The sequence below is a fragment of the Oncorhynchus mykiss genome, chromosome 26, assembly GCF_057628025.1.
Source record: "Oncorhynchus mykiss isolate SJ-2025 chromosome 26, ASM5762802v1, whole genome shotgun sequence".
NCBI lineage: Eukaryota > Metazoa > Chordata > Actinopteri > Salmoniformes > Salmonidae > Oncorhynchus > Oncorhynchus mykiss.
Genome location: NC_143047.1, coordinates 51,846,134 through 51,870,730, shown reverse-complemented (window position 1 = coordinate 51,870,730; position 24,597 = coordinate 51,846,134). Strand labels below are relative to the sequence as shown.

The window sequence follows — 24,597 nt, the reverse complement described above, 5'->3', positions numbered from 1 at the left end:
ATCATATACAGGTACATTCAGAAAGTATTCTGACCCCTTGACTTTTTCCACATTATGTTACATTACAGCCTTATTCTAACATGGACACACACAATACCCCATAACGACAAAGCAAAATAATGTTGTCATTTTTTATTGCAAATGTATAAATTTAAAAAACACTAAAATATCACATTTCCATTAATATTCAGACCCTTTACTCAGTACTTTGTTGATGCACCTTTGGCAGTGATTACAGCCTTGAATCGTTTTGGGTGTGACGCTACAAGCTTGGTACACCTGTATAGGAGGTTTCTCCCATTCTTCTCTGCAGATCCCCTCAAGCTCCTTCAGATTGGATGGGGAGCGTCGCTGCACAGCTATTTTCAGGTCTCTCCCAGAGATGTTGGATCGGGTTCAAGTCTGAGCTCTGGCTGGGCCACTAAAGGACTTTCAGAGACTTGTCCCGAAGCCACTCCTGCATTGTCTTGGCTGTATGCTTAGGGTCGTTGTCCTGTTGAAAGGTGAACTTTCACCTCAGTCTGAGGTCCTGAACGCTCTGGAGCAGGTTTTCATCAAGGATCTCTCTGTACTTTGCTCCGTTCATCTTTCTCTCGATCCTGACTAGTCTCCCAGTCCCTGCCACTGAAAAACATCCCCACAGCATGATGCTGCCACTACCATGCTTCACCGCAGAGATGGTGCCACCATCACCATGCTTCACTGTTGGTGACAGGTTTCATCCAGATGTGACGCTTTGCATTCAGGTCAAAGAGTTCAATCTTGGTTTCATCAGACCAGAGAATCTTGTTTCTCTTGGTCTGAGTCCTTTAGGTGCCTTTTGGCAAACTGCAAGTGGGCTGTCATGTGCCTTTTACTGAGGAGTGGCTTCCATCTGGTCACTGCCATAAAGACCTGATTGGTGGAGTGCTGCGGAGATGGTTGTCCTTCTGAAAAGTTCTCCCATCTCCACAGAGGAACTCTGGAGCTCTGTCAGAGTGACCATCAGGTACTTGGTCACCTCCCTGACCAAGGCTCTGCTGGTTGGCCAGCTCTAGGAAGAGTTTGGTGATGCCAAACGTCTTCCATTTAAGAATGATGGAGGCCACTGTGTTCTTGGGAACCTTCAATGCTGCAGAAATGTGTTGGTACTGTAGTGGAAATTTCCTGTATTTACCAAATCATGAGACCAAACAAGTCAGAGTTATCATAAAGTCCATCTTTAAATATTATGAGCTCCATCACAACCCTGTGACTCTCAGATCAATTCAGTGTCTATAAATGAATTCTCTGAGAGTGCTTACACATTGCAACTGAGATCCTTTATAGCAAAGACACACATAGCCAGACAGCATTGGCTATAAATTATCATTCAGCTTTGTCTCCTAAACTATGTTCTCATCTCGCTCTTGGTACCACTCAGGACCATAAAACAAAACCTCACTAACCGGCATATATCAAATACACCCCCTCCTGGACAAGATCACAGAGACACAGTGACTGGCACACAGACATTGTGGAGCCAAGAGATAATTGGTCATCCCTTAACATGGTTTCAAATATATGTTTACATATGAAGACAAGCTTGATCTCTCCCCTCTCTGTGGCCCAAGTAACTGACCCCCATGACAGAGAAAGGATAACTGCAAATGGCCACCACTATAGTACAACAAGATACATTCTAAATGAGAAGTAACTCACAAGCATATAATGAAAATAAAACATCTTATCTATGTTACCCAACTATTCTGATTAATCCCCAACAATACCCTTCCCCAGATCCGTGCCTCGACACAATCCTGTCTCAGAGCTCTAGGGACAATTCCTTCAACCTCATGGCTCAGTTTTTGCTCTGATATACACTGTTAACTGTGGGATCTTATATAGGCAGGTGTGAGTCTTTCCAAGTCATGTCCAATTCATTGAATTTACCACAGTTGGACTCCAATCAAGTTGTAGAAACATCTCAAGGATGATCAATGGAAACAAGATGCACCTGAGCTCTTTTTCGAGTCTCATAGCAAAGGGTCTGAATACTTATGTAAATAAGGTATTTATGTTTTGTATCTTTAATACATAAAAAAAAAATCTAAAAACCTGTTTTCACTTTGTCATTATGGGGTATTGTGTGTAGATTGATGAGGAAAAAAATATATTTTAATCAATTTTAGAATAAGGCTGTAACGTAGCAGAATGTGGAAAAAGTCAAGGGTCCTGAATACTTTCCGAAGGCACTGAATATACACTGAGTGGACAGAACATTAGGAACACCTTTCCATGACAGATTGACCAGGTGTGTACTCTGTATCAGAAAACAAAAATGTAAACGTTTGTTTTTTTGATACTTTTATCCAGTATATGGAAATAGTGGATCAGGCACTTTGAGTCCTTCCCAAACGTTTAGGCTCCTGTTGACAGCGGAACAGTAAGGAACAGGCTGGCTGGTTATTTCCTGGTTGTCTATCAGTCTGTCTGTCCAACAAGCATTACATTCAGACGATCTTAGCCCAACACATCCAGGGTAAAGTTTCCCCTAAGGTACAGATCTAGGATCAGCTTCCCCTCCCCAATCTTAACTGAAATGCAAAACTGATCCAAGGTGAGTGTCTAGGATCAACTCCCTACTCCGTCCAGGTAGAACTGGTGCTAGCCGAGTATATCCAGGTAGACAGGTGTGTCTTTCCCCATGGTATAGAGGACCTTCTGAATGTCCTTGATGTTCAACCTCTGATGTGGTTCCCTCTGCCAGCAGCCCAGCATCAGGTCATACACCTCCTTGGGACAACCCCTTGGCCTGTCCAGGACCTGACCCTGTACTAAACACTCTATGACCTGAAGAGACAGAGAGAGGAGGGGTTAGGGTGTAGTGGTTAGGGGTCATACACCTCCTTGGGACAAACCCTCGGCCTGTCCAGAACCTGACCCTGTACTAAACACTCTATGACCTGAAGAGACAGAGAGAGGAGGGGTTAGGGTGTAGGGGTTAGGGGTCATACACCTCCTTGGGACAAACCCTCGGCCTGTCCAGGACCTGACCCTGTACTAAACACTCTATGACCTGAAGAGACAGAGAGAGGAGGGGTTAGGGTGTAGTGGTTAGGGGTCATACACCACCTTGGGACAAACCCTCGGCCTGTCCAGGACCTGACCCTGTACTAAACATTCTATGACCTGAAGAGACAGAGAGAGGAGGGGTTAGGGTGTAGGGGTGTAGGGGTCAGTCAAACAGAGAGACAGAGAGAGGAGGGGTTAGGGTGAAGGGGTTAGGGGTCAGTCAAACAGAGAGACAGAGAGAGGAGGGGTTAGGGTGTAGGGGTTAGGGGTCAGTCAAACAGAGAGACAGAGAGAGGAGGAGTTAGGGTGTAGGGGTTAGGGTGTAGGGGTCAGTCAAACAGAGAGACAGAGAGAGGAGGGGTTAGGGTGTAGGGGTTAGGGGTCAGTCAAACAGAGAGACAGAGAGAGGAGGGGTTAGGGTGAAGGGGTTAGGGGTCAGTCAAACAGAGAGACAGAGAGAGGAGGGGTTAGGGTGTAGGGGTCAGTCAAACAGAGAGACAGAGAGAGGAGGGGTTAGGGGTCAGTCAAACAGAGAGACAGAGAGAGGAGGGGTTAGGGTGTAGGGGTTAGGGGTCAGTCAAACAGAGAGACAGAGAGAGGAGGGGTTAGGGTGTAGGGGTTAGGGGTCAGTCAAACAGAGAGACAGAGAGGAGGGGTTAGGGTGTAGGGGTTAGGGGTCAGTCAAACAGAGAGACAGAGAGAGGATGCAGAGATTATTGTACACCTGTTTTTTCACTACATACATTTGGGTTTCAAAACATTAAAATGCTCTCACTGACTACAGGTTAATATTTTTTTCTAGAAACGTGGGGAATATCAATTTCAAAGAAAATATTGACACTTCAAGTGCATGAATTACGAGGGGAATGTGCACCCCTTCACAGGATATTTCTTAAGGGCAGTTTGAATGTACTAATAAACTTGCTTTGTAAGAGTAATATTAAGAAGAGGTGGGCCGGGCCTCAGGAAGAGCTGGGCCGGTCCTCAGGAAGAGGTGGGCGGGAATCAGGAAGAGGTAGCCGGCGCCTCAGGAAGAGGTGGGCCGGGCCTCAGGAAGAGGTGGTCAGGCCTCAGGAAGAGGGCCTCAGGAAGAGGTGGGCCGGGCCTCAGGAAGAGGTGGGCCGGGCCTCAGGAATAGGTGGGCCAGGCCTCAGGAAGAGGGCCTCAGGAAGAGGTGGGCCGGGCCTCAGGAAGAGGTGGGCCGGGCCTCAGGAATAGGTGGGCCAGGCCTCAGGAAGAGGGCCTCAAGAAGAGGTGGGCCGGGCCTCAGGAAGAGGTGATAGTCACTAGGGGTGCTCCTAAATGTGTTTTATAGTCACTAGGGGTGCTCCTAGGGGTGCTCCTAAATGTGTTATATAGTCACTATTGGTGCTCCTAGCGGTGCTCCTAAATGTGTTGTATAGACACTAGGTGTGCTCCTAGGGGTGCTCCTAAATGTGTTATATATAGTCACTAGGGGTGCTCCTAAATGTGTTATATAGTCACTAGGGGTGCTCCTAGGGGCATCAGGAAGAGGTGGGCCTAGCCTCAGGAAGTGCTGGGCCGGGCCTCAGGAAGAGGTGGGCCGGGCCTCAGGAAGAGCTGGGCCGGTCCTCAGGAAGAGGTGGGCCGGGCCTCAGGAAGAGGTGGGCCTGGCCTCAGGAAGAGGTGGGCCGGGCCTCAGGAAGTGCTGGGCCGGGCCTCAGGAAGAGGTGGTCACTAGGGGTGCTCCTAAATGTGTTTTATAGTCACTAGGGGTGCTCCTAGGGGTGCTCCTAAATGTGTTATTTAGTCACTATTGGTGCTCCTAGCGGTGCTCCTAAATGTGTTATATAGACACTAGGTGTGCTCCTAGGGGTGCTCCTAAATGTGTTATATATAGTCACTAGGCGTGCTCCTAAATGTGTTATATAGTCACTAGGGGTGCTCCTAGGGGTGCTCCTAAATGTGTTATATAGACACTAGGGGTGCTCCTAGGGGTGCTCCTAAATGTGTTATATAGACACTAGGGGTGCTCCTAGGGGTGCTCCTAAATGTGTTATATAGTCACTAGGGGTGCTCCTAAATGGGTTATATAGACACTAGGGGTGCTCCTAAATGTGTTATATAGACACTAGGGGTGCTCTTAGGGGTGCTACTAAATGTGTTATATAGTCACTAGGGGTGCTCCTAAATGTGTTATCTAGACACTAGGGGTGCTCCTAAATGTGTTATATAGACACTAGGGGTGCTCCTAAATGTGTTATATAGACACTAGGGGTGCTCCTAAATGTGTTATATAGACACTAGGGGTGCTTCTAAATGTGTTATATAGTCACTAGGGGTGCTCCTAAATGTGTTATATAGACACTAGGGGTGCTCCTAGGGGTGCTACTAAATGTGTTATATAGACGCTAGGGGTGCTCCTAGGGGTGCTCCTAAATGTGTTATATAGACACTAGGTGTGCTCCTAAATGTGTTACATAGACACTAGGGGTGCTCCTAGGGGTGCTCCTAAATGTGTTATATAGACACTAGAGGTGCTCCTAGGGGTGCTCCTAAATGTGTTATATAGTCACTACTTTTGTCTTCAGACCACCAATACAAATGTGATTTGAAATGGCGTCCTATTGCCTAAATAGTCCACTACTCTTGACCAGAGCCCTACGGGACGCAGGCAAGGTGTTAGTGGTCCAGTATACCTCGTTGTTGGCCAGCTGAAACCACGGCTGCTTCCCGTAGGTGAAGATCTCCCAGAGGATGACTCCAAAGCTCCAAACGTCACTTTCTGTTGTGAACTTTCTGTACATGATGCTCTCAGGGGGCATCCAGCGGATCGGCAACATGGTGTGACCTCCGACCTGAAACAGGTTAACAGGACTACATTAGTACAGTGCTGTGTGACCTCCGACCTGAAACAGGTTAACAAGACTACATTAGTACAGTGCTGTGTGACCTCCGACCTGAAACAGGTTAACAGGACTATATTAGTACAGCGCTGTGTGACCTCCGACCTGAAACAGGTTAACAGGACTATATTAGTACAGCGCTGTGTGACCTCCGACCTGAAACAGGTTAACAGGACTATATTAGTACAGCGCTGTGTGACCTCCGACCTGAAACAGGTTAACAGCTAATCACGGTGCTGACAGCAACAACAAGACTGATGTTACTGTTGTAATCACGGTCCTGACAGCATCAACATGACTGATGTTACTGTTGTAATCATGGACAGCATCAACAAGACTGATGTTACTGTTGTAATCATTGACAGCATCAACAAGACTGATGTTACTGTTGTAATCATGGACAGCATCAACAAGACTGATGTTACTGTTGTAATCATTGTCCTGACAGCATTAACAAGACTGATGTTACTGTTGTAATCATGGACAGCATCAACAAGACTGATGTTACTGTTGTAATCATGGACAGCATCAACAAGACTGATGTTACTGTTGTAATCACAGTCCTGACAGCATCAACAAGACTGATGTTACTGTTGAAATCATGGGCCTGACAGCATCAACATGACTGATGTTACTGTTGTAATCATGGACAGCATCAACAAGACTGATGTTACTGTTGTAATCATGGACAGCATCAACAAGACTGATGTTACTGTTGTAATCATGGTCCTGACAGCATCAACATGACTGATGTTACTGTTGTAATCATGGACAGGATCAACAAGACTGATGTTACTGTTGTAATCATTGACAGCATCAACAAGACTGATGTTACTGTTGTAATCATTGACAGCATCAACAAGACTGATGTTACTGTTGTAATCATTGACATCATCAACAAGACGGATGTTACTGTTGTAATCATGGACAGCATCAACAAGACTGATGTTACTGTTGTAATCACGGTCCTGACAGCATCAACATGACTGATGTTACTGTTGTAATCATGGACAGCATCAACAAGACTGATGTTACTGTTGTAATCATGGTCCTGACAGCATCAACATGACTGATGTTACTGTTGTAATCATGGACAGCATCAACAAGACTGATGTTACTGTTGTAATCATTGACAGCATCAACAAGACTGATGTTACTGTTGTAATCATTGACAGCATCAACAAGACTGATGTTACTGTTGTAATCATTGACAGCATCAACAAGACTGATGTTACTGTTGTAATCATGGACAGCATCAACAAGACTGATGTTACTGTTGTAATCACGGTCCTGACAGCATCAACATGACTGATGTTACTGTTGTAATCATTGACAGCATCAACAAGACTGATGTTACTGTTGTAATCACAGTCCTGACAGCATCAACAAGACTGATGTTACTGTTGTAATCACAGTCCTGACAGCATCAACAAGACTGATGTTACTGTTGTAATCACAGTCCTGACAGCATTAACAAGATTGATGTTGCTGTTGTAATCATGGACAGCATCAACAAGACTGATGTTACTGTTGTAATCATGGACAGCATCAACAAGACTGATGTTACTGTTGTAATCATGGACAGCATCAACAAGACTGATGTTACTGTTGAAATCACGGTCCTGACAGCATCAACATGACTGATGTTACTGTTGAAATCACGGTCCTGACAGCATCAACAAGACTGATGTTACTGTTGTAATCATGGACAGCATCAACAAGACTGATATTACTGTTGTAATCATTGACAGCATCAACAAGACTGATGTTACTGTTGTAATCACGGTCCTGACAGCATCAACATGACTGATGTTACTGTTGTAATCATGGACAGCATTAACAAGACTGATGTTACTGTTGTAATCACGGTCCTGACAGCATCAACAGGACTGATGTTACTGTTGTAATCATGGAAAGCATCAACAAGACTGATGTTACTGTTGTAATCATGGTCCTGACAGCATCAACAAGACTGATGTTACTGTTGTAATCATGGACAGCATCAACAAGACTGATGTTACTGTTGTAATCATTGACAGCATCAACAAGACTGATGTTACTGTTGTAATCACGGTCCTGACAGCATCAACAGGACTGATGTTACTGTTGTAATCATGGACAGCATCAACAAGACTGATGTTACTGTTGTAATCATGGTCCTGACAGCATCAACATGACTGATGTTACTGTTGTAATCATGGACAGGATCAACAAGACTGATGTTACTGTTGTAATCATGGTCCTGACAGCATCAACAAGACTGATGTTACTGTTGTAATCATGGACAGCATCAACAAGACTGATGTTACTGTTGTAATCATTGACAGCATCAACAAGACTGATGTTACTGTTGTAATCACGGTCCTGACAGCATCAACAGGACTGATGTTACTGTTGTAATCATGGACAGCATCAACAAGACTGATGTTACTGTTGTAATCATGGTCCTGACAGCATCAACATGACTGATGTTACTGTTGTAATCATGGACAGGATCAACAAGACTGATGTTACTGTTGTAATCATTGACAGCATCAACAAGACTGATGTTACTGTTGTAATCATTGACAGCATCAACAAGACTGATGTTACTGTTGTAATCATTGACATCATCAACAAGACGGATGTTACTGTTGTAATCATGGACAGCATCAACAAGACTGATGTTACTGTTGTAATCACGGTCCTGACAGCATCAACATGACTGATGTTACTGTTGTAATCATGGACAGCATCAACAAGACTGATGTTACTGTTGTAATCATGGTCCTGACAGCATCAACATGACTGATGTTACTGTTGTAATCATGGACAGCATCAACAAGACTGATGTTACTGTTGTAATCATTGACAGCATCAACAAGACTGATGTTACTGTTGTAATCATTGACAGCATCAACAAGACTGATGTTACTGTTGTAATCATTGACAGCATCAACAAGACTGATGTTACTGTTGTAATCATGGACAGCATCAACAAGACTGATGTTACTGTTGTAATCACGGTCCTGACAGCATCAACATGACTGATGTTACTGTTGTAATCATTGACAGCATCAACAAGACTGATGTTACTGTTGTAATCACAGTCCTGACAGCATCAACAAGACTGATGTTACTGTTGTAATCACAGTCCTGACAGCATCAACAAGACTGATGTTACTGTTGTAATCACAGTCCTGACAGCATTAACAAGATTGATGTTGCTGTTGTAATCATGGACAGCATCAACAAGACTGATGTTACTGTTGTAATCATGGACAGCATCAACAAGACTGATGTTACTGTTGTAATCATGGACAGCATCAACAAGACTGATGTTACTGTTGAAATCACGGTCCTGACAGCATCAACATGACTGATGTTACTGTTGAAATCACGGTCCTGACAGCATCAACAAGACTGATGTTACTGTTGTAATCATGGACAGCATCAACAAGACTGATATTACTGTTGTAATCATTGACAGCATCAACAAGACTGATGTTACTGTTGTAATCACGGTCCTGACAGCATCAACATGACTGATGTTACTGTTGTAATCATGGACAGCATTAACAAGACTGATGTTACTGTTGTAATCACGGTCCTGACAGCATCAACAGGACTGATGTTACTGTTGTAATCATGGAAAGCATCAACAAGACTGATGTTACTGTTGTAATCATGGTCCTGACAGCATCAACAAGACTGATGTTACTGTTGTAATCATGGACAGCATCAACAAGACTGATGTTACTGTTGTAATCATGGACAGCATCAACAAGACTGATGTTACTGTTGTAATCATGGACAGCATCAACAAGACTGATGTTACTGTTGTAATCATGGTCCTGACAGCATCAACATGACTGATGTTACTGTTGTAATCATGGACAGGATCAACAAGACTGATGTTACTGTTGTAATCATTGACAGCATCAACAAGACTGATGTTACTGTTGTAATCATTGACAGCATCAACAAGAAAGATGTTACTGTTGTAATCATTGACATCATCAACAAGACGGATGTTACTGTTGTAATCATGGACAGCATCAACAAGACTGATGTTACTGTTGTAATCACGGTCCTGACAGCATCAACATGACTTATGTTACTGTTGTAATCATGGACAGCATCAACAAGACTGATGTTACTGTTGTAATCATGGTCCTGACAGCATCAACATGACTGATGTTACTGTTGTAATCATGGACAGCATCAACAAGACTGATGTTACTGTTGTAATCATTGACAGCATCAACAAGACTGATGTTACTGTTGTAATCATTGACAGCATCAACAAGACTGATGTTACTGTTGTAATCATGGACAGCATCAACAAGACTGATGTTACTGTTGTAATCATGGACAGCATCAACAAGACTGATGTTACTGTTGTAATCACGGTCCTGACAGCATCAACATGACTGATGTTACTGTTGTAATCATTGACAGCATCAACAAGACTGATGTTACTGTTGTAATCACAGTCCTGACAGCATCAACAAGACTGATGTTACTGTTGTAATCACAGTCCTGACAGCATTAACAAGATTGATGTTGCTGTTGTAATCATGGACAGCATCAACAAGACTGATGTTACTGTTGTAATCATGGACAGCATCAACAAGACTGATGTTACTGTTGTAATCATGGACAGCATCAACAAGACTGATGTTACTGTTGAAATCACAGTCCTGACAGCAACAACAAGACTGATGTTACTGTTGTAATCACGGTCCTGACAGCATCAACATGACTGATGTTACTGTTGTAATCATGGACAGCATCAACAAGACTGATGTTACTGTTGTAATCATTGACAGCATCAACAAGACTGATGTTACTGTTGTAATCATGGACAGCATCAACAAGACTGATGTTACTGTTGTAATCATTGTCCTGACAGCATTAACAAGACTGATGTTACTGTTGTAATCATGGACAGCATCAACAAGACTGATGTTACTGTTGTAATCATGGACAGCATCAACAAGACTGATGTTACTGTTGTAATCACAGTCCTGACAGCATCAACAAGACTGATGTTACTGTTGAAATCATGGGCCTGACAGCATCAACATGACTGATGTTACTGTTGTAATCATGGACAGCATCAACAAGACTGATGTTACTGTTGTAATCATGGACAGCATCAACAAGACTGATGTTACTGTTGTAATCATGGTCCTGACAGCATCAACATGACTGATGTTACTGTTGTAATCATGGACAGGATCAACAAGACTGATGTTACTGTTGTAATCATTGACAGCATCAACAAGACTGATGTTACTGTTGTAATCATTGACAGCATCAACAAGACTGATGTTACTGTTGTAATCATTGACATCATCAACAAGACGGATGTTACTGTTGTAATCATGGACAGCATCAACAAGACTGATGTTACTGTTGTAATCACGGTCCTGACAGCATCAACATGACTGATGTTACTGTTGTAATCATGGACAGCATCAACAAGACTGATGTTACTGTTGTAATCATGGTCCTGACAGCATCAACATGACTGATGTTACTGTTGTAATCATGGACAGCATCAACAAGACTGATGTTACTGTTGTAATCATTGACAGCATCAACAAGACTGATGTTACTGTTGTAATCATTGACAGCATCAACAAGACTGATGTTACTGTTGTAATCATTGACAGCATCAACAAGACTGATGTTACTGTTGTAATCATGGACAGCATCAACAAGACTGATGTTACTGTTGTAATCACGGTCCTGACAGCATCAACATGACTGATGTTACTGTTGTAATCATTGACAGCATCAACAAGACTGATGTTACTGTTGTAATCACAGTTCTGACAGCATCAACAAGACTGATGTTACTGTTGTAATCACAGTCCTGACAGCATCAACAAGACTGATGTTACTGTTGTAATCACAGTCCTGACAGCATTAACAAGATTGATGTTGCTGTTGTAATCATGGACAGCATCAACAAGACTGATGTTACTGTTGTAATCATGGACAGCATCAACAAGACTGATGTTACTGTTGTAATCATGGACAGCATCAACAAGACTGATGTTACTGTTGAAATCACGGTCCTGACAGCATCAACATGACTGATGTTACTGTTGAAATCACGGTCCTGACAGCATCAACAAGACTGATGTTACTGTTGTAATCATGGACAGCATCAACAAGACTGATATTACTGTTGTAATCATTGACAGCATCAACAAGACTGATGTTACTGTTGTAATCACGGTCCTGACAGCATCAACATGACTGATGTTACTGTTGTAATCATGGACAGCATTAACAAGACTGATGTTACTGTTGTAATCACGGTCCTGACAGCATCAACAGGACTGATGTTACTGTTGTAATCATGGAAAGCATCAACAAGACTGATGTTACTGTTGTAATCATGGTCCTGACAGCATCAACAAGACTGATGTTACTGTTGTAATCATGGACAGCATCAACAAGACTGATGTTACTGTTGTAATCATGGACAGCATCAACAAGACTGATGTTACTGTTGTAATCATGGACAGCATCAACAAGACTGATGTTACTGTTGTAATCATGGTCCTGACAGCATCAACATGACTGATGTTACTGTTGTAATCATGGACAGGATCAACAAGACTGATGTTACTGTTGTAATCATTGACAGCATCAACAAGACTGATGTTACTGTTGTAATCATTGACAGCATCAACAAGAAAGATGTTACTGTTGTAATCATTGACATCATCAACAAGACGGATGTTACTGTTGTAATCATGGACAGCATCAACAAGACTGATGTTACTGTTGTAATCACGGTCCTGACAGCATCAACATGACTTATGTTACTGTTGTAATCATGGACAGCATCAACAAGACTGATGTTACTGTTGTAATCATGGTCCTGACAGCATCAACATGACTGATGTTACTGTTGTAATCATGGACAGCATCAACAAGACTGATGTTACTGTTGTAATCATTGACAGCATCAACAAGACTGATGTTACTGTTGTAATCATTGACAGCATCAACAAGACTGATGTTACTGTTGTAATCATGGACAGCATCAACAAGACTGATGTTACTGTTGTAATCATGGACAGCATCAACAAGACTGATGTTACTGTTGTAATCACGGTCCTGACAGCATCAACATGACTGATGTTACTGTTGTAATCATTGACAGCATCAACAAGACTGATGTTACTGTTGTAATCACAGTCCTGACAGCATCAACAAGACTGATGTTACTGTTGTAATCACAGTCCTGACAGCATTAACAAGATTGATGTTGCTGTTGTAATCATGGACAGCATCAACAAGACTGATGTTACTGTTGTAATCATGGACAGCATCAACAAGACTGATGTTACTGTTGTAATCATGGACAGCATCAACAAGACTGATGTTACTGTTGTAATCATGGACAGCATCAACAAGACTGATGTTACTGTTGAAATCACGGTCCTGACAGCATCAACATGACTGATGTTACTGTTGAAATCACGGTCCTGACAGCATCAACAAGACTGATGTTACTGTTGTAATCATGGACAGCATCAACAAGACTGATATTACTGTTGTAATCATTGACAGCATCAACAAGACTGATGTTACTGTTGTAATCACGGTCCTGACAGCATCAACATGACTGATGTTACTGTTGTAATCATGGACAGCATTAACAAGACTGATGTTACTGTTGTAATCACGGTCCTGACAGCATCAACAGGACTGATGTTACTGTTGTAATCATGGAAAGCATCAACAAGACTGATGTTACTGTTGTAATCATGGTCCTGACAGCATCAACAAGACTGATGTTACTGTTGTAATCATGGACAGCATCAACAAGACTGATGTTACTGTTGTAATCATGGACAGCATCAACAAGACTGATGTTACTGTTGTAATCATGGACAGCATCAACAAGACTGATGTTACTGTTGTAATCATGGTCCTGACAGCATCAACATGACTGATGTTACTGTTGTAATCATGGACAGGATCAACAAGACTGATGTTACTGTTGTAATCATTGACAGCATCAACAAGACTGATGTTACTGTTGTAATCATTGACAGTATCAACAAGACTGATGTTACTGTTGTAATCATTGACATCATCAACAAGACGGATGTTACTGTTGTAATCATGGACAGCATCAACAAGACTGATGTTACTGTTGTAATCACGGTCCTGGCAGCATCAACATGACTGATGTTACTGTTGTAATCATGGACAGCATCAACAAGACTGATGTTACTGTTGTAATCATGGTCCTGACAGCATCAACATGACTGATGTTACTGTTGTAATCATGGACAGCATCAACAAGACTGATGTTACTGTTGTAATCATTGACAGCATCAACAAGACTGATGTTACTGTTGTAATCATTGACAGCATCAACAAGACTGATGTTACTGTTGTAATCATTGACAGCATCAACAAGACTGATGTTACTGTTGTAATCATGGACAGCATCAACAAGACTGATGTTACTGTTGTAATCACGGTCCTGACAGCATCAACATGACTGATGTTACTGTTGTAATCATTGACAGCATCAACAAGACTGATGTTACTGTTGTAATCACAGTCCTGACAGCATCAACAAGACTGATGTTACTGTTGTAATCACAGTCCTGACAGCATCAACAAGACTGATGTTACTGTTGTAATCACAGTCCTGACAGCATCAACAAGACTGATGTTACTGTTGTAATCACAGTCCTGACAGCATTAACAAGATTGATGTTGCTGTTGTAATCATGGACAGCATCAACAAGACTGATGTTACTGTTGTAATCATGGACAGCATCAACATGACTGATGTTACTGTTGTAATCATGGACAGCATCAACAAGACTGATGTTACTGTTGAAATCACGGTCCTGACAGCATCAACATGACTGATGTTACTGTTGAAATCACGGTCCTGACAGCATCAACAAGACTGATGTTACTGTTGTAATCATGGACAGCATCAACAAGACTGATGTTACTGTTGTAATCATTGACAGCATCAACAAGACTGATGTTACTGTTGTAATCACGGTCCTGACAGCATCAACATGACTGATGTTACTGTTGTAATCATGGACAGCATTAACAAGACTGATGTTACTGTTGTAATCACGGTCCTGACAGCATCAACAGGACTGATGTTACTGTTGTAATCATGGAAAGCATCAACAAGACTGATGTTACTGTTGTAATCATGGTCCTGACAGCATCAACAAGACTGATGTTACTGTTGTAATCATGGACAGCATCAACAAGACTGATGTTACTGTTACTGAACAACACAATACTGGATGGAGTACCATGACCAACACAATACTGGATGGAGTACCACGACCAGCACAATACTGGATTGAGTACCATGACCAACACAATACTGGATGGAGTACCACGACCAGCACAATACTGAATGGAGTACCAGGACCAACACAATACTGGATGGAGTACCACGACCAACACAATACTGGATGGAGTACCAAGACCAACACAATACTGGATGGGCTACCACAACCAATTCAATACTGGATGGAGTACCACGACCAACACAATACTGGATGGAGTACCACGACCAAAACAACACTGGATGGAGTACCACAACCAATACAATCCTGGATGGAGTACCACGACCAACACAATACTGGATGGAGTACCACGACCAACACAACACTGGATGGAGTACCACGACCAATACAATCCTGGATGGAATACCACGACCAACACAATCCTGGATGGAGTACCACGACCAACACAATCCTGGATGGAGTACCACACACTGGCTGTGTGTTCCTCCCTCACGATCAGCCTCCTCTCTGCTCCTCTCTGCTCCTTTCTGTCTGATTGGCAGAGATATTATCTGGCCATGTAACACAATGCCAGCCCTGGCATCTCACAGTCCCTATCAGCCTGCCTGACTGGCAACCACACAGAGGCATGCTCTTCAGCCCTGTGGAGATATCAGCCTGTCCTGGTTTCAACTACAGAGGCATGCTCTTCAGCCCTGTGGAGATATCAGCCTGTCCTGGTTTCAACTACAGAGGCATGGTCTTCAGCCCTGTGGAGATATCAGCCTGTCCTGGTTTCAACTACAGAGGCATGCTCTTCAGCCGTGTGGAGATATCAGTCTGTCCTGGTTTCAACTACAGAGCCATGCTCTTCAGCCCTGTGGAGATATCAGCCTGTCCTGGTTTCAACTACAGAGGCATGCTCTTCAGCCCTATGGAGATATCAGCCTGTCCTGGTTTCAACTACAGAGGCATGCTCTTCAGTCCTGTGGAGATATCAGCCTGTCCTGGTTTCAACTACAGAGGCATGCTCTTCAGTCCTGTGGAGATATCAGCCTGTCCTGGTTTCAACTACAGAGGCTAAGTACTTTTGTTCTACTCTGTCTGGTCGGGCACTGATGATGGGCGATTAGTCCTGGCTCGTAGCCAGCCTTCTAATTCAACCCAATGTTTTTTGATGGGATTGAGGTCAGGGGCTCTGTGCAGGACGGTCAAGTTCTTCCACACCGATCTCAACAAACCTTTTCTGTATGGACCTCGCTTTGTGCACAGGGGCATTGTCATGCATAAACAGGAAAGGGCCTTCCCCAAACTGTTACCACAAAGTTGGAAGCACAGAACCATCATCTAGCCACTCCTCAGCACTGTCAACTGTGGGACCTTATATAGACAGGTTTGTGCCTTTCCAAATCATGTCCAATCAATTAAATTTACCACAGGTGGACTCCAATCAAGTTGTTAGAAACATCTCAAGGATGATCAATGGAAACAGGATGCACCTGAGCTCTGAGGGTCTGAATACTTATGTAAATAAGGTATTTCTGTTTTTTATTTATAATATATTACAACATTTCTAACAACTTGTTTTCACATTTGTCATTAAGTGGTATTGTGATGTCATTACGGGGAATTGTGATGTCATTACGGGGAATTGTGATGTCATTACGGGGAATTGTGATGTCATTACGGGGAATTGTGATGCCATTAAGGGGAATTGTGATGTCGTTAAGGGGAATTGTGATGCCATTAAGGGGAATTGTGATTGTAAAAAAAGTACATTTTAGATGTCTCTCTCACACGTTCATTACGTGAGGTTGTTGGGAAGAACAGAAATTCACCAGATTGTAACAATAACATGTTGACAGGTTGACATGAGGCAGCTTCCTCCACAGACGCCACTACGCCCCCTCGTGGACTGCCCCACTGTGGTTACTTCAAGAGGGGCACTACATCCCCTCGTGGACTGCCCTACTGTGTTTACTGTGAATTTTTTTTGCTCTACATTAAAAACGTATTTGGGATAGGGGGCAGTATTTTCACATCCGGATGAAAAGCGTTCCCAAAGTAAACTGCCTGCTACTCAGGCCCAGATGCTAGGATATGCATATCATTATTAGATTTGGATAGAAAACACTCTGACATTTCTAAAACTGTTAGAATAATGTCTGTGAGTATAACAGAACTGAGTTGGCAGGTGGAACCCCGAGCACAATCCAACCTGGGATTTATTTCTAGGTCAATCTGTTTTGCATTAGATTTCTATGGTAAGCCCTATTTAATAGGAATCTGCTTGTAGTTCCTATAGCTTCCACTAGATGTCAACAGTCTTTAGAAATTGGTTGATGTTGATGATGATGATCCACCTGCTCTTCCATGTGTCACTCCAGGTGGACTCAAATCTTTTGGTGCGAACGCACTTCACTTTCTTTTCACTTTGTTTTCGTTATTTCTGACTTTTGTGTCGTGCCTGGCTGGTTGAAATATGATTTTCATGTGTTTGTATGCGGGGTGCTGTCCTCAGATAATCGCATGGTCTGCTTTTGCCGTGAAGCCTTTTTGAAATCTGACACTGTGGCTGGATTAAGTTCAGATGTATTTTGCTGTATAAACTTGTATGTTTAATGAATTCTTATTATGAGTATTTCTGTTTTTGGATTTGGCGCGCTGCAATTTCACTGGATGTCGTCAAATCAATCCCGTTATCGGGATTCGAGCGGGAAGGGATCACTAAGAAGTTAAAGGAAATGGCACAGGTGTTCATAAATTAACAAATCTCTCAGTCCAAATGCTATAGTCCTTCCATACATGAGTCCTTACCCTGTAGTAGTCTGTGCTGTAGATGTCTCTGGACATCCCGAAGTCTCCTATCTTCACAAGCAGCCCGTTGCCCACTAGACAGTTCCTGGTGGCCAGGTCTCTGTGGACAAAGTGCTGGGAGGTCAGGTACACAATGCCGGCTGAGATCTGGGTAGCGATGTGTAACATCTGGGACAGACCCAGCTCTCCGTCAGTTTGAACGGGATGGCCATCCACAAGGATCATAGCATCTGGACCATGGACTCTGGAGAGAGAGAAACATAAACCTTCATCTATACAGTATGAAGAGGCTGGCCATCTGGACCATGGACTCTGGAGAGAGAGAAACATAAGCCTTCATCTATACAGTATGTAGAGGCTGGCCATCTGGACCATGGACTCTGGAGAGAGAGATACATAAGCCTTCATCTATACAGTCTGTAGAGGCTGGCCATCTGGACCATGGACTCTGGAGAGAGAGAAACATAAGCCTTCATCTATACAGTATGTAGAGGCTGGCCATCTGGACCATGGACTCTGGAGAGAGAGAAACATAAGCCTTCATCTATACAGTATGTAGAGGCTGGCCATCTGGACCATGGACTCTGGAGAGAGAGAAACATAAACCTTCATCTATACAGTATGTAGAGGCTGGCCATCTGGACCATGGACTCTGGAGAGAGAGACACATACACCTTCATCTATACAGTCCGTAGAGGCTGGCCATCTGGACCATGGACTCTGGAGAGAGAGATACGAAACAGAACAGAGGAGTAGTAGAGACAGAGGAGGAGTAGAGACAGAGGAGTTTGATCTCTTACATTAGCTTGATAACTGTGGACATTTTTGCTTTCTTTTTGTTCTAAATAGAGACGGCATGTTGGATTGTGTCAAAATGCAGGAAATTAGCTTTAGATTCCCCCCAAATATTCCAGACCTCCCGTCAGGTTATGTCCCCCCCACTTCTAAAACCAAAGAGGCGCCCCTGTGTACCAGCATTGTTCCTATACCACTACCTGAGGAACTTGTTGAGGTCCCCATGCTTCATGTACTCAAACACCATGATGAGGGGATCTCCATCCACACAGACCCCATAGAACTTAACAATGTGGTCGTGCTGGAGGTTGGTGAGCAGCTCAGCTTCTCTCTGGAAGTCTTTTCTGGCTGACAGGTTGGGGTCCTTCAGGCTCTGGGAACCAAAGGGACACGCTGTTGGTTTCAGGGTCTGTGGATGAGATGGAGAAGTACTGTTGGTTTACTGCTGGTACTACTGTAGTAGTAAACACATTGATATCAGACATCTTATAGACAACAGACAGGTTGAGGTCCTTCAGGCTCTGGGAACCAAAGGGACACGCTGTTGGTTTCAGGGTCTGTGGATGAGATGGAGAAGTACTGTTGGTTTACTGCTGGTACTACTGTAGTAGTAAACACATTGATATCAGACATCTTATAGACAACAGACAGGTTGAGGTCCTTCAGGGTCTGGGAAGAAGAGAGATGTACTGTTGGTATACTGCTGGATGATGTCTGTAAATTACTAGTAGATCTTCAGTTATACAAACCTAAAAAAACACCTCATCACTCAGTAACATCCCATCATCACTCAGTAATATCCCCTCATCACTCAGTAATATCCCCTCATCACTCAGTAACATCCCCTCATCACTCAGTAACATCCCCTCATCACTCAGTAACATCTCCTCATCACTCAGTAACAACACATCCCCTCATCACTTAGTAACATCCCCTCATCACTCAGTAACATCGCATCATCACTCAGTAACATCCCCTCATCACTCAGTAACATAACATCCCCTCATCACTCAGAAACATCCCCTCATCACTCAGTAACATCCCCTCATCACTCAGTAACATCCCCTCATCACTCAGAAACATCCCCTCATCACTCAGTAACATCCCCTAATCACACAGTAACATCACATCCTCTCATCACTCAGTAACATCCCCTCATCACTCAGTAACATCCCCTCATCACTCCGTAACAACACATCCCCTCATCACTCCGTAACATCCCCTCATCACTCAGTAACATCCCCTCATCACTCAGTAACATCCCCTCATCACTCAGTAACATCCCCTCATCACTCAGAAACATCCCCTCATCACTCAGAAACATCCCCTCATCACTCAGTAACATCCCCTCATCACTCAGTAACAACACATCCCCTCATCACTCAGTAACAACACATCCCCTCATCACTCAGTATCAACACATCCCCTCATCACTCAGTAACATCACATCCCCTTATCACTCAGTAACATCCCCTCATCACTCAGTAACATCACATACCCTCATCACTCAGTAACGTAGCCAGACAACATGGTCACAGTGTTCTGGTGACTGCTCTAAACAAACTGTCTGGACCAGTAATACCAGACAGCACAGTCACAGTGTTCTGGTGACTGTCTGGACCAGTAATACCAGACAGCACGGTCACAGTGTCCTGGTGACTCCTCTAAACAAACTGTCTGGACCAGTAATACCAGACAGCACGGTCACAGTGTTCTGGTGACTCCTCTAAACAAACTGTCTGGACCAGTAATACCAGACAGCACGGTCACAGTGTTCTGGTGACTCCTCTAAACAAACTGTCTGGACCAGTAATACCAGACAGCACGGTCACAGTGTTCTGGTGACTGTCTGGACCAGTAATACCAGACAGCATGGTCACAGTGTTCTGGTGACTGTCTGGACCAGTAATACCAGACAGCACGGTCACAGTGTTCTGGTGACTCCTCTAAACAAACTGTCTGGACCAGTAATACCAGACAGCATGGTCACAGTGTTCTGGTGACTGTCTGGACCAGTAATACCAGACAGCACGGTCACAGTGTTCTGGTGACTGTCTGGACCAGTAATACCAGACAGCACGGTCACAGTGTCCTGGTGACTCCTCTAAACAAACTGTCTGGACCCAGAGGAGAAACATTTACTGAGAATGTATCCACACTGGCGTCCTAATCCCTTTATAGTGCACAATTTTTTCCCAGAGCCCCTATGAACCCTGTTCAAATGTAGTGCACTACACAGGGAATAGGATGCAAATGTAGTGCATTACACAGGGAATAGGATGCAAATGTAGTGCACTACACAGGGAATAGGATGCAAATGTAGTGCACTACACAGGGAATAGGATGCAAATGTAGTGCACTACACAGGGAATAGGATGCAAATGTAGTGCACTACACAGGGAATAGGATGCAAATGTAGTGCACTACACAGGGAATAGGATGCCATTGAGGATACACTATCAGTAAATGTTTCTCCTCTGGGCGTCAGTCCAACATAATAACTACGAGTGCTTAGACACGATAATAACAGGAAGAGAACTGCAGGGTTTCAGTTGGTTGACATAAAGTGATATTCTGTTTTATATTCTATTCCAACGGAGATGGAAGAAGATAAAAGTGTTTGAAAGCAAACAGACACCGTTCCTTTCCCACCACAGACACCATTCTTTTCCCACAACAGACACCGTTCCTTTCCCACAACAGACACCGTTCCTTTCCCACCACACAACAGACACCATTCCTTTCCCACAACAGACACCGTTCCTTTCCCACCACACAACAGACACCATTCCTTTCCCACAACAGACACCATTCCTTTCCCACAACAGACACCATTCCTTTCCCACCACACAAAAGACACCATTCCTTTCCCACCACACAACAGACACTGTTCCTTTCCCACAACAGACACCATCCCTTTCCCACCACACAACAGACACCATTCCTTTCCCACAACAGACACCATTCCTTTCCCAAAACAGACACCATTCCTTTGCCACAACAAACACCATTCCTTTCCCACAACAGACACTGTTCCTTTCCCACAACAGACACCGTTCCTTTCTGACAACAGACACCATTCATTTTCCACAACAGACACCATTCCTTTCCCACAACAGACACCATTCCTTTCCCACAACAGACACCGTTCCTTTCCCACAACAGACACCGTTCCTTTCCCACAACAGACACTGTTCCTTTCCCACCACACAACAGATACCATTCCTTTCCCACAACAGACACCGTTCCTTTCCCACAACAGACACCGTTCCTTTCCCACAACAGACACCAGTCCTTTCCCACAACAGACACCATTACTTTCCCCACAACAGACACTGTTCCTTTCCCACAACAGACACCGTTCCTTTCCCACAACAGACACCGTTCCTTTCCCACAACAGACACCATTCCTTTCCCACAACAGACACCGTTCCTTTCTGACAACAGACACCATTCCTTTCCCACAACAGACACTGTTCCTTTCCCACAACATACACCATTCCTTTCCCACAACAGACACCATCCCTTTCCCACCACACAACAGACACCATTCCTTTCCCACAACAGACACCATTCCTTTCCCAAAACAGACACCATTCCTGTGCCACAACAAACACCATTCCTTTCCCACAACAGACACCGTTCCTTTCCCACAACAGACACCGTTCCTTTCTGACAACAGACACCATTCCTTTTCCACAACAGACACCATTCCTTTTCCACAACAGACACCATTCCTTTCCCACAACAGACACCATTCCTTTTCCACAACAGACACCGTTCCTTTCCCACAACAGACACCGTTCCTTTCCCACAACAGACACCGTTCCTTTCCCACCACACAACAGACACCATTCCTTTCCCACAACAGACACCGTTCCTTTCCCACAACAGACACCGTTCCTTTCCCACAACAGACACCATTCCTTTCCCACAACAGACACCATTCCTTTCCCACAACAGACACCGTTCCTTTCCCACAACAGACACCGCTCCTTTCCCACAACAGACACCATTCCTTTCCCACAACATACACCGTTCCTTTCCCACAACAGACACCATTCCTTTCTGACAACAGACACCATTCCTTTTCCACAACAGACACCATTTCTTTCCCACAACAGACACCATTCCTTTCCCACAACAGACACCGTTCCTTTCCCACAACAGACACCGTTCCTTTCCCACAACAGACACCGTTCCTTTCCCACAACAGACACCGTTCCTTTCCCACAACAGACACCGTTCCTTTCCTACAACAGACACCGTTCCTTTCCCACAATAGACTCCCCCTGATTTGTTTTGCCAAACAAGCTTTATTTTTGTGTCCTCTGGTATATTCTAATGCTACATTGTATTTTCAACAAGCAACTATCAAGTTCTAACATGGATTAAAAACCATTTTCTCATAACAGTCTTAGTTTCATCAGCTATTGATATTCAATCTGTTTTCTGTTATCATATGTTGGACCAGAGTGAAACTATCTCTCCACCAGACTACCTATTGATCCCTGGGTGAGGAGGATTCACCATCTTCATCAAATGTTTTATTCATTTAATCTGCAAATAATTGGCAAAAAAATCATACTAGTATGCAAATGAACGTCTCTTACCGCTGCGATTCAGTAGGCTACTGACGAGTCACTCACTTTAACATCCCCATCTGGCAAGTCCTGTTGGACTACATATTGAACAACTACAAATGAGGTCTAGAGTTTGGTTGTCCGGATGTGATACCTTGGACATATAACTATGTTGTATGATTAATGAATGGAGAGGACAGACGAGTTACATTACATTACTGTAACAGTACTGTGTCTGTTTGGGGGATCCCACCTAATGAGAACCATTTACCACAGACAGTACTGTGTCTGTTTGGGGGATCCCTCCTAATGAGATCCATTTACCACAGACAGTAGTGTGTCTGTTTGGGGGATCCCTCCTAATGAGAACCATTTACCACAGACAGTACTGTGTCTGTTTGGGGGATCCCACCTAATGAGAACCATTTACCACAGACAGTACTGTGTCTGTTTGGGGGATCCCTCCTAATGAGATCCATTTACCACAGACAGCTGTAACAGTAGTGTGTCTGTTTGGAGGATCCCACCTAATGAGAACCATTTACCACAGACAGCTGTAACAGTACTGTGTCTGTTTGGGGGATCCCTCCTAATGAGAACCATTTACCACAGACAGCTGTAACAGTACTGTGTCTGTTTGGGGGATCCCTCCTAATGAGAACCATTTACCACAGACAGCTGTAACAGTACTGTGTCTGTTTGGGGGATCCCTCCTAATGAGAACCATTTACCACAGACAGCTGTAACAGTAGTGTGTCTGTTTGGGGGATCCCTCCTAATGAGAACCATTTACCACAGACAGTACTGTGTCTGTTTGGGGGATCCCTCCTAATGAGATCCATTTACCACAGACAGTACTGTGTCTGTTTGGGGGATCCCTCCTAATGAGATCCATTTACCACAGACAGTACTGTGTCTGTTTGGGGGATCCCTCCTAATGAGAACCATTTACCACAGACAGTACTGTGTCTGTTTGGGGGATCCCACCTAATGAGAACCATTTACCACAGACAGTACTGTGTCTGTTTGGGGGATCCCACCTAATGAGAACCATTTACCACAGACAGTACTGTGTCTGTTTGGGGGATCCCACCTAATGAGAACATTTTTACCACAGACAGTACTGTGTCTGTTTGGAGGATCCCTCCTAATGAGATCCATTTACCACAGACAGTACTGTGTCTGTTTGGGGGATCCCTCCTAATGATATCC

The 24,597-nt window shown here is 43.7% G+C and overlaps 1 protein-coding gene across 1 annotated transcript in view; it reads right to left on the bottom strand.

Annotated features, from left to right (window-relative positions):
* Positions 1-1,180: 1,180 nt before the first annotated feature.
* ntrk3b (neurotrophic tyrosine kinase, receptor, type 3b) overlaps positions 1,181-24,597 on the bottom strand; it is a 180,974-nt gene continuing 157,557 nt past the window's right edge. Inside the window, exons 14-17 of the mRNA XM_090222041.1 lie at positions 19,003-19,211; positions 18,008-18,251; positions 5,694-5,852; positions 1,181-2,811 (exon numbers count right to left, since the gene is read on the bottom strand). Coding sequence (XP_090078167.1) covers positions 2,626-2,811; positions 5,694-5,852; positions 18,008-18,251; positions 19,003-19,211 — 798 coding nt within the window. The 3' untranslated portion in view covers positions 1,181-2,625. The remainder of the gene's footprint in view (positions 2,812-5,693; positions 5,853-18,007; positions 18,252-19,002; positions 19,212-24,597) is intronic.